The 19,505-nt window shown below is 33.8% G+C and overlaps 1 protein-coding gene across 1 annotated transcript in view; it reads right to left on the bottom strand.

Annotated features, from left to right (window-relative positions):
• mmp17a (matrix metallopeptidase 17a) overlaps positions 1-19,505 on the bottom strand; it is a 166,074-nt gene that overhangs the window by 77,152 nt on the left and 69,417 nt on the right. The window contains exons 2-3 of the mRNA XM_056446307.1: positions 8,611-8,743; positions 5,205-5,340 (exon numbers count right to left, since the gene is read on the bottom strand). Coding sequence (XP_056302282.1) covers positions 5,205-5,340; positions 8,611-8,743 — 269 coding nt within the window. The remainder of the gene's footprint in view (positions 1-5,204; positions 5,341-8,610; positions 8,744-19,505) is intronic.

The raw sequence follows: 19,505 nt of genomic DNA, 5'->3' as shown, positions 1-19,505 counted from the left end.
CAATATAACTATAACTATATATATATAATCTATAACTATAAAATGCAAGCCAAAATCTGAAAATAAAGCCCTATACTTTCTTAAGATTTCCCTTATTTTGTTTCAAATTAGCATGAGTTTAAAAGAAGATACATTTGGTGATCAAAATGTTTCTCTTCTCTATTAACCCCCCCGCCCCATCTCGTAGTTTGGGTGTAAATGGGAACCAGAATATCCACTTTTTAATATGTCTTCTGGGACTCTAGACCAAACATATATTTTGTGTGTTTTAAAGTGGCACATTTACCAGGAAAACCCCTAATCAAGACCATCTCATGAGGCCTGTTCAGCAAATGTCATGCAATTTTAATGAAGATATTCAGATGTGGGCTGAAATTTCTTCAATAAATAGGAAACTATTTTTATTTAGCTATAATGATGTGTATTCATACAGTTGAAGTCAGAATTATTAGTCCCCTTGTTATTAATTTTTTTATGTTTTTTTACCCAATTTCTGTTTACGGAGAGAAGATTATTCAACACATTTCTGAACATTCTTGCGAGCATGCTTTTCAACTTAGTCCTTTATGAATCTGGGGTTGCCACAGCGAAATTAACCCGCAACTTTCCAGCATATGTTTTACGCAGTGGATGCCCTTCCAGCCACAACCCAACACTGGGAAACATTCATACACTCTCACATTCACACACAAACACTACGGCCAATTAAGCTTATTCAATTCACCTTTACTGCATGTCTTTGGACTGTGGGGGAAATTAGAGTACCCCAAGGAAACCCACGCGAACACAGGGAGAACATGTAAACAGAAATACCAACTGATCCAGCCGGGCCTCAAACCAGCAATCTTTTTGCTGTGAGGCGATCTTGCGCCACCGTGATGCCCCATTTCTAAACATAATAGTATTAATCAATTATTTTACATTAATTACATTAATCAATAATTTCTAAAAACTGATTTATTTTATCTTTGCCACGATGACAGTACATAATATCTTACTAGATATTTTTCAAGATACTAACATTTAGTTTAGTCATTGTATAACAAAGGTTTGTTTTGTAACCAATTACAAAAAATCTATATATTGGTTAAAGGGGCTAATAAAATTAAATTTAATTTAAAAACTGCTTTTATTTCAGCCAAAACAAAGCAAAGACGACTGTCTGCTGAAAAATAAATGATTAAATGATCTGAAATACAGTGAAATTGTCCTTTATATTTATAATTCCAATGGTTGGGAATAACAAGAAAGTCACAAATTTTGCAATATTTCGAAATATATGTTGCATATTTACATATTTTATATATCTACAATTAAAATATAAACTAGTATGTCATATATGTAATTTGCATATTTTTCACCATGTATCAAATTCTATATGGACTAGCAAATCAATGTGGATTTCTTTCTTCCAGAAACACAAAAGAGAATGTGTTAAACAGATTCTGTTCCCTATGAACTTGCATGTTACTTTTTCTATACCATAGAAGTCATTTGGACTCTCTCTCTCTCTGTATATCCAGTGTTCAGCGTAATTGAGTACACCACATTTTGAAAATAAATGTTTTTATCCATTTCTCAGTGAATATAGGCAATGTATTTTGGTGCAATTTAAACAAAACAGATTTATTAAACAGATATATTTATTAAAATATTATTTTAGTCACCAAACATATTTAGGAATTGAAAGATAATACAATTAAATTCAAGCAAAAATTGCAAAAAAAAAAATTACGACCTACAAAATTGAACAAATTTTTCTTTTTTTTGCTTCTCTTGATTTTTCCTCCTTTTAAAATTTGTATTTAATATTTTTCTAGAACATATAAATTTAGGTGTACTAGTTTTTAGATGATATTAGATAGGCTCCAAATTTGGCTTTAGTACTGACTAATCTAATGTATATGCACAAATATAATATTGTACAGATTCCTATTAAAAATATGAATTTAAAAGATAGATTTGTGAGGGGTGTACTTATATATGCTGAGCACTATATATATATATATATATATATATATATATATATATATATATATATATATATATATATATATAGATATATATCTATATATATCTATATATATATATCTATATATATATATATATATATATATATATATATATATATATATATATATATATATATATATACTTTTAAAAATGTCTTCTATGAATCAGGACCAAACATACTAATCATTAGTCCTCCTGCACTTACTCGAAAGTCTATTTTTGTTTATTAAAGCAACAAGCACTTGAATTTGCCACTTTTAAGGAAGGAAAACAGCACTAATCAAGCTATTTTATGAGGTATTAAAAAGTCAGGGAATGTCGATGAAGCCATTTAAATGAGGGCTGAAATATCTTCAATAAATGGAGAGGGGAAAAAAGCATCCCCTTGATCTGAAATAGATCCTTAAAAAACATGTTTCTCAGCCGTGTGCTTGAGGAAGCGGATTAATTTTTCATGGAAATGTTATATTGATTGTGAGGTAATATATTTCCCGGCACTGGGGAACGTGTGTGGGGACCTAATTCACCAGGTCATGAAACAACTCTAAACATGTCTAATCATTGATGCTTTACCAATTAAATCCACGCCAGGGGTGTATTTCACAATATGGGTAGTAGGAGTGTATGCCTGTTTGATTGACAACGCAGAGAGAGTGAGATCACAGTGGGCTTCTGTAATGAGAAACAGAAGAAGAACACAGTATAAAACCCAAGACAAGTGTCTGTAAACAAAAGCCAGTATTACACACAACACGCGCACATGCTTTAAGAACAGACACATTCACATTGTCAATCTGTCCTCAAAACAGACAGCCTCAAGAAGCAGCGGTGTTCAGGAGCCTTTCTCAGATGGAAATTGAAACAGTCTGCATTGAGGGATTTATGACATTTCTCTGCTATACTCAACACTACTGATACCATCACAATATAAGCCAATATTATCTCTCTGGAAGATGAAGATGTCAACCGGTATTATACAGCTATAAAAAACAATATTTTCTAGTTATGGATTCAGAATATCAATCAGAGTTTAAGACAATATTTTCAAGCCATAAAATCAGAATATATTTATTTTATAGCTTCAGCAGAAGACATTATTCTTATGCTATCAAATTGGATTATAAACCAACATTTATGACTGTAGCTAGTACATCAGAACAGGCCAATATTTGTGAAAACAATTCACAGTATCCCTGTATCCTAACCTGATTTCACCAAGTAGGAAATGTTCCTGGATCAACATTCCAATCACCCAATGCAAATTAAGGGATACATTTACCATTTAAGTTAAATTTAGGCTTATGGTTAGGTTTATGCACACTACATGAGTAGTGTGCTAATATTGCCCTCTGATTTTAGGAATTATTTACAATTATGGTTGGTTTAGCTAGTGAAGCATTCAGTTTTTCCACTTTCAAAGTCCGCCATGTAAATAGCAAATGCGCAATGCGCAACTGACTCTTAAAAGAAATGGGAGATGAGATTCTGATTGGTTTATTGAACGTTAAGCTCAAAACACACTCATAACTCATTAAGAGAATAAATACAACCCTGTTGGACCATTCGCCACGGCGCAGAACGTATTTTTCTGTATTTTTTCTGTACATAAAATAGCAAAAGTGGATTCAGACACCCTGCTTTTGCACCATGTGCTTTAGACGTTGCGCTTAGATTGTTAAAAATAGAGCTAAAAGACTTCAACCTGAATTATACAGATAAAACACAACACAATAGTTTCTGGCAAATAATCACAAGATGTGTCTCAATAAGCTGAATATTCTGTTATCAAAAAAGTGTTGACTCTTAAATCAGAATACTGATAAAATTATTTAAAGATAAAAGAGTATAAACCAATATTTACTAGCTATTAAATCAAAATATTATTTATTATTTAAATCAATATATTAATATATTCAAATTCAAATTTAAATGAGAACATATCTTATAAAACAAAACTGTTACAACTAAAGAATTATATCAGAATATTCTCCAGTAAATTATAACAATAACAAATCAAACTCATTTCTAGCCATACTTACTATATTTATATTAATTACAATTACATTTTTTAAAACCAACTTGAACTGTAAACTATAAAACAAGAAATCGGTCCAATATTTTTAGCCACAGAAAAAAAAAAGAATACAATTCCAAACAAGAGCTGTTGTTTTTATATGCATAATAATCTGAATATAAATATAATACTCTAAATATGATGTTTATAATTATAAAACTATAATGTGAAACACATTTTCTAGCCATGAAATCAAAATATAGCCCAATATTTTTAAGTTGTATAATCTACATCTAAAATAATAATTTGGAATATAAACCAGTTTATAACCTAATGTAGTCATTCATTCATTCATTCATTCATTTTCCTTTAGCTTAGTCCCTTTATTCATCAGGGGTCACCACAGTGGGATGAACTGCCAGCTTATCCAGCATTTGTTTTACACAGCGAATGCCCTTCCAGCTGCATTCTAGTACTGGAAAACATCCATACATTCTCATTCACACACATACAGTACACTACAGCCAATTTAGTTTATTCAATTCATCTATAGCGCTTGTCTTTAGACTGTGGGGGAAACCGGAGCACCCGGAGGAAACCCACGCCAACACGGGGAGAACATGCAGACTCCACACAGAAATGTCAACTAACCCAGCCGGGACTTAAAACCAGCGACATTCCTGCTGTGAGTAGACAGTGCTAACCACTGAGCCATCATGTCACCCATTAACCTAATGTATTCAAGCAATTCTATGTATTCTATAACTATAAAACAAGAATACACCCCAATAATTTTACGGCCCTAAAAAAATCTAATTTAGATCTAATTAAAATCTAACCAGAATATAACAAAATATTTTACAACTATAAAACAACAGCTAACCTGGTATCTTCAAGCTGTTAAACCTAAATATTATCCAAGGATGCATAAACATGTCAGCCATTTAAAAAAACAGCCTAAACGGCAGTGAAATGCTATAATTTCAGCTGAATATTTTTCAGCCTTGGCCACGAATTGACTTCTTGTTGCATCACTAATTCAGTCTCTTTCCATCATCTCTTACTTCCAGCGAGGCTTCAATTTAAGCAAATATTGAATTGAAATGTATCGACTGCATCTCATATGTGTCTGACAGAAATCACTCAGTCTGAGTCCAAAAAATACAAGCGAATGTACCTCCAGGAAAGATGCCTCTTGTTCCACTTATTCTGAGGAGCCAGAGCTCGCTTTCGTCTGCCTGCTGACAGATCCGGTTCTGACATATCTGGCAACGAGCAGCGAGGGGTCTTCATTAAGCCCAGGGTTGCTTGGTCTGCAGGGAAACACATACATGCATAAAAACAGACTCGGATGCATGTGCAGAATGCAGAGAGGATGATGCTTTTCTCCCTCTGTAAATAATTCAAAGGATATAAGACTGAAAAAAAAATCTGAATTAGTTAAAATGATGGATATTGGCTTATTATTAACCAATACGGATAATATCTATCAATAATCAATGTTTATTGGTAACAAATAATAAGGATAAAAATCAATTATTTGTATCTATAAAACAAGAATGAACCAGAATATTCTCTAGAATAGCTCTGACTTCTAAATATTTTTAGAATATATTTAAAATTTTTCTAGCTGTTATGTCAAACTTTAGCTTATGATTTCTAGCTATAAAAATGTGAAAATAAATACAAATGTAACCTTTTTTTGCTGAATATAAATTATTTATTAACTAGATATAAAACAAGATTAGATTCTAGCTAGAGACAACAGTATTGTGTGATTCAGAATTGAATCTGTTTTATTTACAGTATATTTTTAATGCTGTTCTGTTTAACTGATGTACTTGGGAGTGTGTGTCAGTTTGCCTTGCTTTCTAATAGCCAAGCTACATATTAGGGCTTTATGTAGCATCTCATTTGTGCCCTAATTAACAAACAAACAAAGTAATTTTACTTTTAAATATACTAAATATAATATTTCTGCATTCTGTCATGTCCTTATATGCACTAAGTCAACTGACTGATTAGGATACAGTTTCACTCTAATTAAACTTATAATTTGTTTTCCTCTTAAAATTGTTATTTTTATTGGTGAATCTGCTATTGATTATGAAAAAAAACTTTAAAAATAGGGTAAAATATAGGTCAAATCTGTTCAAAATAACTTTATAACTGCACTACTACTGCACTACTTAGTATTTTGTCTTTGTATTTGATCATCTCTGTTTTTATACTGTCGGTTTATTTTTTAATTATTGAATTGTATATATGTTGTACAATTTTAAATTATTGAATTGTATATATATATATATATATATATATATATATATATATATATATATATATATATATATATATATATATATATACTGTTGTCATTGTTTTTGTAGATATATTGGATATTTGGAGTATATTTTTCTGATTTATTTTCCTGTTTGTTGTTTCTTTGGTACTTTTCAGATTTTTGTTTGTTTTGCACTTGTATACCTTCACTGTGGATAGACTTTTTGGCACTATAATTAAGCACCACTTTGCACGACCGTGTTTTACGTGTAAGCTATCATTTATTTACACAATTGTTTTGGTGTGATCTTGTTAAGCAGAGTACAAATATGGCATTGGAGTTCAAAGAAAAATATGTTTTTTTATTTAATAGAATACAGTCAACTCCAAAATTTTGTATATTGTTAATTTGCTCATTATATATGGGAAAAATGACTCATAAATGTAAATGGGCAGTGAAAAAACCTAATTTAAACCAGAAATAGGTCATTACCCATGTACGATAAAAGAAACGGAAAAAATACCAAAGCAAAAAGAACTGTTAATTATTAAAATTAAAAGTCTTAAATCTTTGAATAGTTGTAATTTTTTTTCTTTTATTTTTATATTTTGTTTTGATGTCAATATAATGTTATTGCCCTTGTATGTTCTGTGTTCTAAAATTGCAATAAAAAATAAATAAATTAAAATAGGGAGTAAGCTATCATTTTTTGATCCATCACAAACTCACATTTTCCACTGAAGATGAGCTGGTAGGCTCCTTTTCATCACAATATATATGATGTACAGTGATCTTGGGTTTCTTGAAAGGCGCTTTAAATAAAATGTATTATTATTATTATTATTATTATTATTATTATTATTATCAAATCAATAATTGGTAAATCGATTTGTATCCACCAACAATTCAAGGATAGCATGGGCCAGAAATTTAAAGTTAACCCTAACTCTAAAATTCAGTTTTTAAAATAAAATAATTTAATTTAATGTTATTAAAATAAAGTTTTACAGATGTTAGTATCTGTATGTTATTCTTAGTCATATCTATAATCTAGTGTGCTACAAAACCGTGACAATATTCGCATTGAGGATACAAACGTCCAAAGCTTCCAGTTTGTCACTTCTGCCTAAACGGGTCAACATCATATTTCAGTTTCTCATCAAATCTTCTAACCATGCTCTACAATATCTGACAAGTCTTTTACCTTTAAAAAACACTTCTTATTTAGTTTTCATTTGATGTGCTTGAGCTCAATCACTCTCACTGCAGAGCTCTGATAAAAACTAAATGCTATTGGCTGTTTCTTTAAAGGGGAGGAGCTAATTTATGCCCCACCCCATCTTCATGTTTCAGTTGAGATTTCGTTAAAGATCGAATTTAAAAAAAAACACATTTCAAAGCATTTCACAGGACTTTAATTTACTCACCCTCATGTTGTTCCAAACCCCCGAAACCTTCTTTCATTTTGAGAACACAAATTATGATATTTTAGATCATCCTACATAAACAAAAATGATCCTTACTCATTCTAAATCCATGAAAATACCAAAAACATCCTCAAAACAGACCTATAATTCAGTGATTCCGAATATATTCAAGCTGTAAGAATTCTTTTGTGTGCACATAAAACAAAAATAACCACTTTATTTAACGGTTTGTTCTCCTCAGTATAGGGGGCATGTTCATGTGCCACGCTTGGGTGTGCTGCTGATGTATGCCTAGCATCCAGAGTACACATTAGTGCACAGTGTTTGTGAATGCGTACCCTATACTGACACTGTAGAGAGAAATAATGTTGAGTATAGTACAGAAGCCACAGTTTAGAACACATGAGATTTGTGGAGTTACTCCAGAGTTTAACCATAACAGAGTCGAACTTCAATGTTCGGCCTTCAATGTTTCTCCCATTTTTGTCCCACTTTCATCTCTGGTCTTTTATTTATATGGTTGTAATTTGTTTTGAATATTTCATGCATGATTTGCCTACAGAATCATTCCCAATCAACTTGAATTAGCAAATTCTTTCCAAAAAGATCTATTAATGCCATCTGGTGAAAAAACTTTTAGATATTTCCAATATCGTGCAACCATCCAAGTTTCAACCATCTGAACTTTGAATGAATCTGGACCATTTCTGTCTATAGAGGATGAGAGAGCTCTCAGATTTCATTCAAAGTATCCTAATTTGTGTTATGAAGATGAATCAAAGTCTCAGGGGGTTGGAATGACATGAGGGTGAGTAAAAATTTAAGAGAATTATGCCTTAATATAAAAGCATGTACAAAAATGACACCATACTAACCTAACACTCCTGTTTCCTCCAGGCCTCCGAACCTCTGCATGGCTTTGATGGCCTTCGTCAGAGCCTCTTTAGTTTGTAGCTGTCCATTTACAGGATCAGGGGGTGGAAGATACCCAAACTTACTCAGCCAGTCCTGTGGGAGAAATCATATGTCATTTTTTGTCATCTACCAGGCAAAAGCTTTCAAAGCCTTGCATTTTCATTTGTCCCTCAGCAATTTGTCATGCATTTATACTATATATAGTCCCCCCCAATAATCAAAACTATTCATATTGTACTGACATTTAAAAAGCTTTTAATTGCAAAAGAGTAGAAGACACAAGTAGAATATTTAATAATTATTTTTTTAAAGAAATGTTAAATGACTAACAGTAACACCTTCTTAACACATTCAATTGCCACAGCTATATCACCCTGCAGCCCAAGACCCACTGACTTACTGAAGCTAAGCAGGACTGAGCCTGGTCAGTACCTTGATGGGAGACTACATGGGAAAGCTAGGTTGCTGTTGGAAGTGGTGTTAGTGAGGCCAGCAGGGGGCACTCAATCTGCGGTCTGTGTGAGTTCTAATGCCCCAGTAAAGTGAAGGGGACATTGTACTGTCAGTGAGCACCGTCTTTCGGATGAGACGTTAAAGTGAGGTCCTGTCTCTCTGTGGTTAAAAAAAAATCCCATGGCACTTCTCGTAAAGAGTAGAGGTGTAAACCTGGTGTCCTGGCCAAATTCCTTTTATCGTTGGCCCTTACCCATCATGGCCTCCCAATCATCCCCATCCACTGAATTGGATCTATCACTGTCTCCGCACTCCACCTACAGCTGGTGTGTGGGAGCACACTGGCGCCGTTGTGCGCTATATAAAATATACATTACTTAATAAACTACAAAAAAAGAAAAATCAAATTGGTGGATATTGAAAAGAAATACTGAATTAATCATTTATACGACATAAATGTGACAAGATAAGAAACATTTGAGCACACTATTTCTTATTTATGTCAGAAAATCTCTAAATTAATTCAAAATAGGTAATATTGCTTTCAAAAATATCCCCCTTTGTATTAAAGACATACTGTAGTTATGGCTATCTATAATGACACTTGTGATCTGTATGAGAATGTACAGGGTAGACTGTCTAAATTTATTAAATTTAATTAATAAAAGAATCTTTACCTTAACAAAGGCTCATAGCCGAAACTTTTGTCTCTATATTTCCTCTTGTATATTTAATAAATTAAGTGCGGACCAATTTTTGTTATTTGCAATTTGACAAAATCTGGTCACAGCCTCAAACCTACCTGGAAAAATTATTTACATTTGATTAAAATATTAAACTTGCAAATAGAAATTCATCACAAAATATTACAGTATAATTAAGCAGACTTTTTCAAATGATTTGCTCTGAGCAGATGCTGCACTTTTTCCTCATGTCCTCAGATGAACTCACCTCTTACCAGAAAACCTGACAGTTCATTAAAAAACATAACAGGCGCTAGTCTAATTAAAATGCTTCACACTTTTTCAAATATATTTTCCTTTGTCCGCAATGTCACTTTCCATCCTGCCTGTATTTCATGGATCTTTTTTAACTGAATCGCACAGTACGATTCATAACAATCTTTTACTTGTCAGACTGTAAGAGCACCACGTCTGCTATATTGTAAGTCATGTCACATTGCGGGATCTCAGATGGCATTAAAGCCAGCCTCTTTGACACTCAGGTCTTGTTAAAAACAGACATATGCAGGAAGAAGACTCATCCAGAATGTCCCGTCTTGAAAATAAAAATGGATAAAGTTTGGTTTGGAGTAAGTTATGGTTTGTTGTTGTGACACTATTTGCATTGTCAAATTCTATGCTCTGACTTGTTTACTATTTGATGATTGCTGTTACATTGCAGGATTTGCAAATCTGCTGACACTGCAATTCAATTTAATGACAATCAAATACAATTACATTTGATTGCAATGGTTATTAATTGACGGTTGTACAAAAAAAATCAAACTGCTAATCAAAAGATGTAGGATCTTTCAAAATGCATCACAAATGGCAAAATATTAGCCTAAATAGTACTGTGTGGACCTGGCTGAACCAAAACCAGTTTATTATCTCATTTGTGGTGTATCTAATGACTTCTGTGATATTTTATGGAATTAGTTTGATGTCTCAAACAAAAATATATGTAAATAATATCAGTACAAAAATTAGATGGGCAGATACACAGAGCAAATTTTTGTTGTTGTACGATTGTACATGATTTTTTTCCCCATCAAGGGAGGTTGTGTGGAAATCATTATTGCTTGGATGGTTGTGGCTTGTACCTTATGAGAGGAACTTACAGTATAAGCTACCGAATTTACAAACTTTTTTGACATGTTGAAAAATGATCAGGAGCCTGTAAGCCGCTCTGCTCGTAAATTCCTCTCACATGACATGAGCCATGATCAAACAAGCATTAACGATTTCAATACGACTTCTCTCGACGAAATAAAAAAAAGGGTACAAGCTTGTATGACAGTAAGAGAGTGAGAGAAAGAGGGGCTGTACATGTTTTTGGTGAAGAATTTCATGCGATTGCTTCGGAAGTCACCGGATCATGAAATTGTATCATAGTATATCACTATGTCCGAACGATTTTCGTGAAGTGCACTGAAAAAAAAAAAAAAGATTCATTATATTTACTACATTTTTTAGGTAAGTGGTTGTAATTAATTTATATGGGCTGAATTTAAACAAACAAATTAAGTTGAACAATACTAAAATTAATCTGTTTGATTCTGACCAGAACCAGGTAATCAGAGCACATCATGCTTGTCCTCAGGTCTTTACAGTGGCTCCCAGTTACATTCAGAATAGATTTTAAAGTATTATTACTGGTCTATAAATCACTAAATGGCCTAGTACCCCAATACATTACAGATATGCTCACTGAATACAAACCTAACAGATCACTCAGATCTTTAGGATCCTATAAACTAGAAATTCCAAGAGTTCAGTCAAAGCAGGGTGAATCAGCTTTCACCTACTACGCCCCTCGCTGCTGGAATCAGCTTCCAGAAATGATCAGATGTACTCCAACAGTAGGCACATTCAAATCAAGACTGAAAACACACCTGTTTAGCTGTGCCTTTACTGAATGAACACTGTGCTATGTCTAACAGATCGCACTATTATGTTTTTCTCTTCCTTTTCATTCTTTTATAACACATTTTATCTGTTTTTATGTTTTTATTTTTTACCATTTTTATTATTTGTTTTTATTTCTCTTATACTTGTTTCTTTTATTCCTGTTTATATAAAGCAATTTGAATTGCCACTGTGTATGAAATGTGCTATATAAATAAACTTGCCTTGCCTTAAATTCAACCACTTACCCTAAAAAATGTAGTAAATCAAAGACTCAAGAATACACAAGACGTGTCACTTGTATAGTTTTGAATGGGGAAAAGTGTAACGGTCAATAGAGCCCCGTCTACTAGTACAGTAGCCAATCATCGATCACTATAGACTGACGTTTCTTTGGGGGAGAAGCTCGTACCAGATGTGTGCTTTGAGGAAAATTTTTGTGGTCAACAAACACACTGGAATCTCAGGAAATACTTGCTTCACAGACACATAAGAAATATATCTACAGTACATTAAGCTTGACATCTGTGCTTTTAAATGAACCAACTACACTTAAAAACAAAAGCTTTCTGGTTTTGTAATCTGTATGAAACTAATGAGAGGTACAGTCCATCATGTCAAATGCAAATCACATCACAGCAACTACTCAAACGCCCCACAAACTAGTAAACAAAGAGTCACTTTCATTTCTGGAGGAGATTCACTATCAAGACCAATTTGTGAATTACTCCTGAAGACCAACATGATCTGACAAAGCATTATTCAGAGGATGATAATGTGTAACACTGCCATATATGAGGTTGATGTTGCGCATTAGCTCGGGCAACCTGAAAAATTGCAGATTTTGTTTGATTCAATCATTTAGAAACTAAACTATTGAGATAGTTGTTGTTTAATTTTATTTGTGATTCCAAATATGTAAGGTAATGGTAAGCTTGTCAAACAGTTTTGGAGAATTTGATGTTTCCCCATTCAGACAGAATGCCCAAGAATACTGCCCGAGAGGAATTTCAAAGATGGACGCCTGGTGAAATGACTTGCCTTAAAGGAACTTTGAGTAAATCCAATGAATATTTTGTATGTTCCACTGAACATACAATCTTCCAACTCACAGAATTTGCAGCATGTATGCCTGCCTTTATGTTGCATTCAGAGTTATCAGAAATTTACTAGAATATATTTTTGGTATGTTGGTGTATCGATAAAAACCCAAACCAACCAACCACCCAACATTTAAAATAAGTATTGTTTAAATATACTAATTAAAAATCTATGAAAAAAATCTAATAAATTAAAAGTGAAGCAAACTCAAACCTCAAAAATATGTAACCTTAAGGTCACAGGTGTTAAACAGTTTAGTTCCAACCCACCGTCCAATGCACCGCCCTCCCACCGTCCAAATATATGAGTCATATATAAACCAACTAAGCCAAATGGACACCATAGTCCAGCCCCCAGCATCAGTATTTTGCCTTCTCAAAGTAGTTTACCTCATCCATATCAGCAGGAGAGTTTTTGAGATCTACCTGTGCTCAATCTCCCCTCTCTCCCTGCAAACGGGAGGAAGACCTGGGCTCGAGGATCCCTTTAGCTCAGGGCTCTCTCCCGGGACAGCATGCAAACAAACTTATTATAAATCATAAGCTAAGTCTTGAACTAATTATAATTACGCTAACTTAAGATGGTTTGTTCTGTAGACAATCTGAAAAATATTGCTTTAAGGGGTTAATAATATTGATCTTAAAACTGCTTTTATTCTAGCTGAAATAAAACAAATAAGACTTTCTCCAGAAGAATTTTTTTTATAGGAAATACTGTGAACAATTCCTTACGCTGTTAAACATCATTTGAGAAATATTTGGAAATAAAATTCACAGGCGGGCTAATAATTTTACAAACGGCCTCATGATCAAACCGCCTGACTACAATCTCCTTCTCCAACCAGCCCCACACATTAATCCACACCACACTTTTTTTGGACTCGCCTCTGCAGCTCATCTGCTTGACACTGATGACGACTGCGATTGCGCTGAGTGACTATTAACAAGCATCGATTTAGGCTGAAAATTCAGACACACTCAAGCCTGTCTTTTTTCTCCCCTGTTGTGCGTTAAGCCAGACAACGTTGAATTTTAATGCTCAGATCAATAACAGAGAATCTCTTCAAAATTCAGCCGAATCCATTAGTGAAGTTGTTTTTGTGCAAACACAGCGATCTCAGCCATGCATTGAGGGGAAGCAGCTTTGCGCTTACCTATGGATTTAATACTTTCATAAGGCATTGTGCTAAAACACAACGGCTGTGTGATACGGTTCATTAAAATGTATGATCTCTAAAAAGGTTTGTCGCTTGATTAATCACATTCATAGTCTAGAAAAACACCATCAAGGCTACATTAATTATAAGGGAAAAAAGAGGGTGATTAAAAATGTCAACTTGAGGTGTTTAGGATGACATCAACTTTTAAGTGCTTGGAAAAAAAAAAAAAAAAAAAAAAAAAAAAAAAAAGAGGACAAACTTTCAGCATACCTGTCAACACTACTGTTTTTCTCCTGTATTTCATACACATCACCCCCCACCCATTTTGTTAATCGCATGTTTTTTTAATGCTCCAAAGTAATTATTGATTATATGAATATATGAATTATCACCTAAATATTTCATCCCAATGTTTGGTCACACTTTATTTCGATGGCCCCACTATCTAGTCTGCTGAACAAAGGTAATTTACATTTTCCTATCTGCTTACTTTCAAATCTGTAGATCTCTAGATTGTTAGAACATCACAGACAACATGGAAAACTGGTGCTTTTCTTCTTGTTCTTACATCAAATACTTGCAGGGCATGATATTATCTTTTGATCAGCACTGTAATAGTTTTATTTACTAGCCACTCACCATTCTCAAAATATATTTTAAATGCATAAATATGACTATAGCATGTTATACTGACTTGATTTCGATTTTGTGTTATGTCCACATGACTCCTTAATCATTCAAATATTTGTTTGTTGTTTTTGTGTGTTTCATAGTGCTGCATAGCAATTAGTTTATATTTCACATAATGAAATTTGAATGAAATAATATATTTAATTATTTCGATAATGAAAGGATGATCACACATACACGGTTAACATCGGTCCATTAATAATCTGTTCAAAGAATGTCTGCTGCTACAGACATGTTTTAAAAGGAGAGTGGGTGCGCGAGCATCACTTTTTGTCTAGTCTATTTCAAAGAGAAAAGATCGCAATATTTGCGTTTCCAGGCATAGTTGCTTCGAACAAGGAAACAGGAGCACACAGGCTATTTAAATACTGTCTTTTTACTGTCTGCTGAACATTTACTGACTAGACGTTTGCTGTCCATGGTGTCTGCGCATGATTCTTAGATTTTCTCTTCATTCTGATAGGCCTAAACCGATTAATTAATCTTAAATAATCTTTTGAAAATGAACAAAAATGCAACAAATAGTTAGTAGAGCACTCTTCACAATACATGTACTTCACAATACACAACTATCAACAAATCAATCCTAATCTACTAATGCAGTGTCAGAGTAGACTGTAAAAGCGCCGCCCTCTTCTTGAAAGCAGCAGCTCATTTGCATCTAAAGGGACACACACAAAAAATGTGTTTGATCACACCAACATACTATATGGTCAACCTTGAGATATGAGGTATTTTGAGCTGAAATTCCCCAGACAATAGATTTATTTTTTCTACATCCTATGAAAACAGCCACCAACTGAATAAAACCAATGCAATGACTGGTCATTACTGGCACTTATTTCTAGCATTTTTGCTTCATAAGATTTGCTTGTTTTGTTGTTTCTGGAGTGTCTGAGCAGACTGTAAGGGCTCTGCCCACTTCTAGACAGCAGCAGCTCATTTGCATTTAAGGGGACACACGCAAAAATGCTTTTGATTACACCAAAATATGGTCAACTTTGAAATATGATGTATGTTGAGCTGAAATTTTACAGACAATAGATTTATTTATTCTACATCCTATGAAAATAGCCACCAACTGAATAAAACCAATGCAATGACTGGTCATTACTGGCACTTTATTTTTTTGTCATTTTTGCTTCATGAGATTTTCTTGTTTTGTTTTTTCTGGAGGGTCATGCTGTGTTCACACCAAATGTGGAATCAGCAAATAAATCACACTATTTGCACGTAAATAGACGCGTGAACATTTTGAGTTTACGTGCTTCATTCGCGTGTCAAATTTACTTCACAAGGGATATAGATTTGCATCATGGGTGGGGCTTCTGTCTGCCCGATGACTCTAGCTTCGTTGCTAAATGGCTAACATGGATTTTATTGAGGGAGTAGCTGTGTTTATGTGCTTTAGGAAGGCTTAACTCCTCCAGAAACTATACCTGGATGATGGAAGCTTTCAGTGGTGAGCCAGTTTGATGAGCTGTTGTCGGTAGGAGGATTTTCCCTGGAGACACCGAAAACAGGCACTACGTTAAAATCACGCCCCAACAAGAGCAAGCTCCTGATTGGTTAACGTTGCGAGAATGTCTGCTAAAGTTCAGATTTTCCATTGATGCGTTAACTGCATCAATTGCTTGCAACATGCGTTAACTGCATCAAATGCGCAAAATGCTTCATTCACGCGAATCGCATCTTTCACTCGAATTGTGCCGCAGGATGTCTTTTCGTGTCTTTAAATTGACTTTACATGCAAATCACTTGTGTTTGACACCGTCCGCGTCTGGTGTGATCGCACCATCAGAGTAGTCTGTAAACGCTCTGTCCTCTTCTAGACAGCAACAGCTCATTTGCATTTAAAGGGACACATACAAAACCGTTTTCTTTTTTCCTTGAAATTTATTTGAGCCTAAACACATTTACATATGAAATGACAATTTTTAATACACAAAACTTCAAATAATACAGAAAAAATTACATAATATTCATTCATTCATTTTCCTTTCACTTAGTCCCTTATTTATCAGGGGTCGCCACAGTGGAATGAACCACCAATTATTTCGGCATATGTTTTACAGAGCGAATGCCCTTCCAGCCGCAACCTAATGCTGGGAAACGCCCATACACTCTCACATACACACTCATACACTAGGGCCAATTTTATTTATGCGATTCACCTCTACCGCATGTCGGCAACACGGCGAGAACATGCCAACAAAGAAATACCAACTGGCCCAGCTGGGAGTCGAACCAGCGACCTTCTTGCTGTGAGGCGACAGTGCAAACCACTGAGCCACTGTACCACCTACATAATAATATTCATTTATTTTCTTTTCATACCAAATTAAGGACAAATTTGACATATAAGGTATTTTGATCTAAAACTTCACAGACAGATTTATTTATTTTATGTACATCTTAAGAAAAGAGCCACCAACTGAATAAAACTGATGTAAAACCTGGTCATTTCTGGCACTTTTTTCTGACCTTTTTGCTTTATGAGATTTTATTGTTTTGTTATTTCTGGAGTGTCAGAGTAGACTGTAAAAGCTTCGTCCTCTCCTAGTCAGCAGCACCTCATTTGCATTTAAGGAGACACACACAAAACTTTTTTTATAGGGGCACATTTGAGATATGGGGTATTTTGAGCTGAAACTTCACAAGCATCAAACTTATTTTGCATTTTATGAAGAGCCACAAACTGACTAAAACAATAAAAGACTATTAACAAGCTGCTGTTATACGTGGGTTGATAAATGATGGCACTAACTGAACTGAACCCACTCTGTTTGCCTCCTCACTGCTACTGTTCCTGCCATCATTTGTATGTTTACACACTGTCCAGCTGTGTAAAACTGTGTAGAGGAGGCTTCCTCTCTTTATGTGCGCCCTTTTCCTGCAGGCGGAAATATTGATGCATGATGCGCCACTGTGCATATACTCAATACCTCATATCGGCTAATGCAAACACACACTTATCACACACTGAAGTAACAGCACAGATTACACACACTCAACAGTCCCTTGCTGTTATCAGCAGTGCAGAAATCCAAAAACTCAAAAGTGCCCACTCATCCCGAGGAAATAAAAGACAACATGCTGCGCGATCATTAAGAGATTGTCCTAATATTGCTGTCTAGTGTTTATCTTAATGCTAAAATTATAAGATAGTAGAGGAGACTGGGGGTAATGATGGTTTTATTTACTTTCTTCCACACAATTGACTTCAATTATTTATGCCAGCTGTGCCAATACCAACAATTAGAGTTGCAAAAAAGAGAAAAAAAAGTTAAATATGTGTAAAATAGGTACACTCTGAACTAAAAATCTTATAAAGTAAATAAATACATGATAAATAGACTAACTGCTTATACTGAATCACATTCTAATAAAATTATCATGTACATTATTGACAAATATAATAAAATATAGAATAAATTATATATATATATATATATATATATATATATATATATATATATATATATATATATATATATATATATATTAATGGCAAATCCAAAATTGTATTTGCTTATTTAAATTTTATAAGAAATGTACAATTATTCTTCAAAAAGCATTTAAAAAAAATAAAAATAATAACATTAAATAGCTACAATAAATTATACTCTGTTATATTATTCATATTAACGTAATTTTCATTCTAATTTCTCAATTATTTTGATATTTATGTGCCATCCTCTAGTACTGACTTTAAATAGCAACGTAGCTTTTAGCGTTTGTTTTCCAGCAAGACATAATGTCACGTCACTCATCACAATCAGTTCCAACCAATAGCCACAAGCAGGCCTGGACGTTAAAATTGGTATCTATATGTATTGACCAAACACCATTGTCAATATTGATTAAAAAAAGATTCGGTATGATGTTTGGGTATGAATCGCTATAGTTTTATTTTATTTTATTATTATTATTATTGAGCGCTTGCCTTGAAAGCAATTTCAATAAGCTTAGGGTGTCAGTTTGTCATTTCCAATAGAGGCGCGCGACTTGCATGACACACAGACGGTGAAAAAAGGATGTAAGGATGTCGCCAGAGGGCCTTTTTTTCTTTTCTTGTGCATCCCAGCCACTAGCTCCCCATCTGAAAGAGTTTTTAGCATAGGGGTAATATAGTCATTCACCTTCACAATTTGTAATGTTGCAGTATGTATTTGAATAATGATGGTTGGTTCCTTTACCTGAAAGCTCAGATTGGATTATCACAATTTGTTTTGTTTACAGAGTTTGAGGTTCATTGTTTTATTATTATTGACACCTTACAGATGTTGATCTGCCTTTACCATTGCACACACTTTGTAACATTTTATTTATCAAGTTTGAGTCTCTTTAACACTTATGTTTATTTTATTATGAAAAGATGAAATATTTTGCTTAAATATTTTTGTTTTTGACTATTAAAACTATCTGTCTTAGTAATGTTGGTAAATTAAAATAAAATGGTTAAATAAAAAAATCCTAATATTCCTAAATGTATTGTTAAAAAATATTCAATAATATCAATATGAAACACGATATTGTAATAATTTTTATAAATCGTCCAGCCCTAGCCACAAGAAACAAGGAATATATAAGCCTCCCATTCATTTTATTAATTTGGTTGCAGATACTGATGCAGACGTTCACCCATCGACCTTCCCACCACCACCAGGTTGGCCCTGCTCCGCCCCTGCCTTCGTCCTTGGCAGTCATAGCTGAATCTAAAGGCTTCCAATTCAAGCTACAGACGAGGCCTCTGCCAAAGAAATCCTATGCTTTTTTATGATACTTTTGTCAAATAATACTCATCAAATAATGTAATTCA

This window comes from Danio aesculapii, chromosome 21, assembly GCF_903798145.1.
Source record: "Danio aesculapii chromosome 21, fDanAes4.1, whole genome shotgun sequence".
NCBI lineage: Eukaryota > Metazoa > Chordata > Actinopteri > Cypriniformes > Danionidae > Danio > Danio aesculapii.
This window is presented reverse-complemented; position numbering and strand designations above follow the sequence as displayed.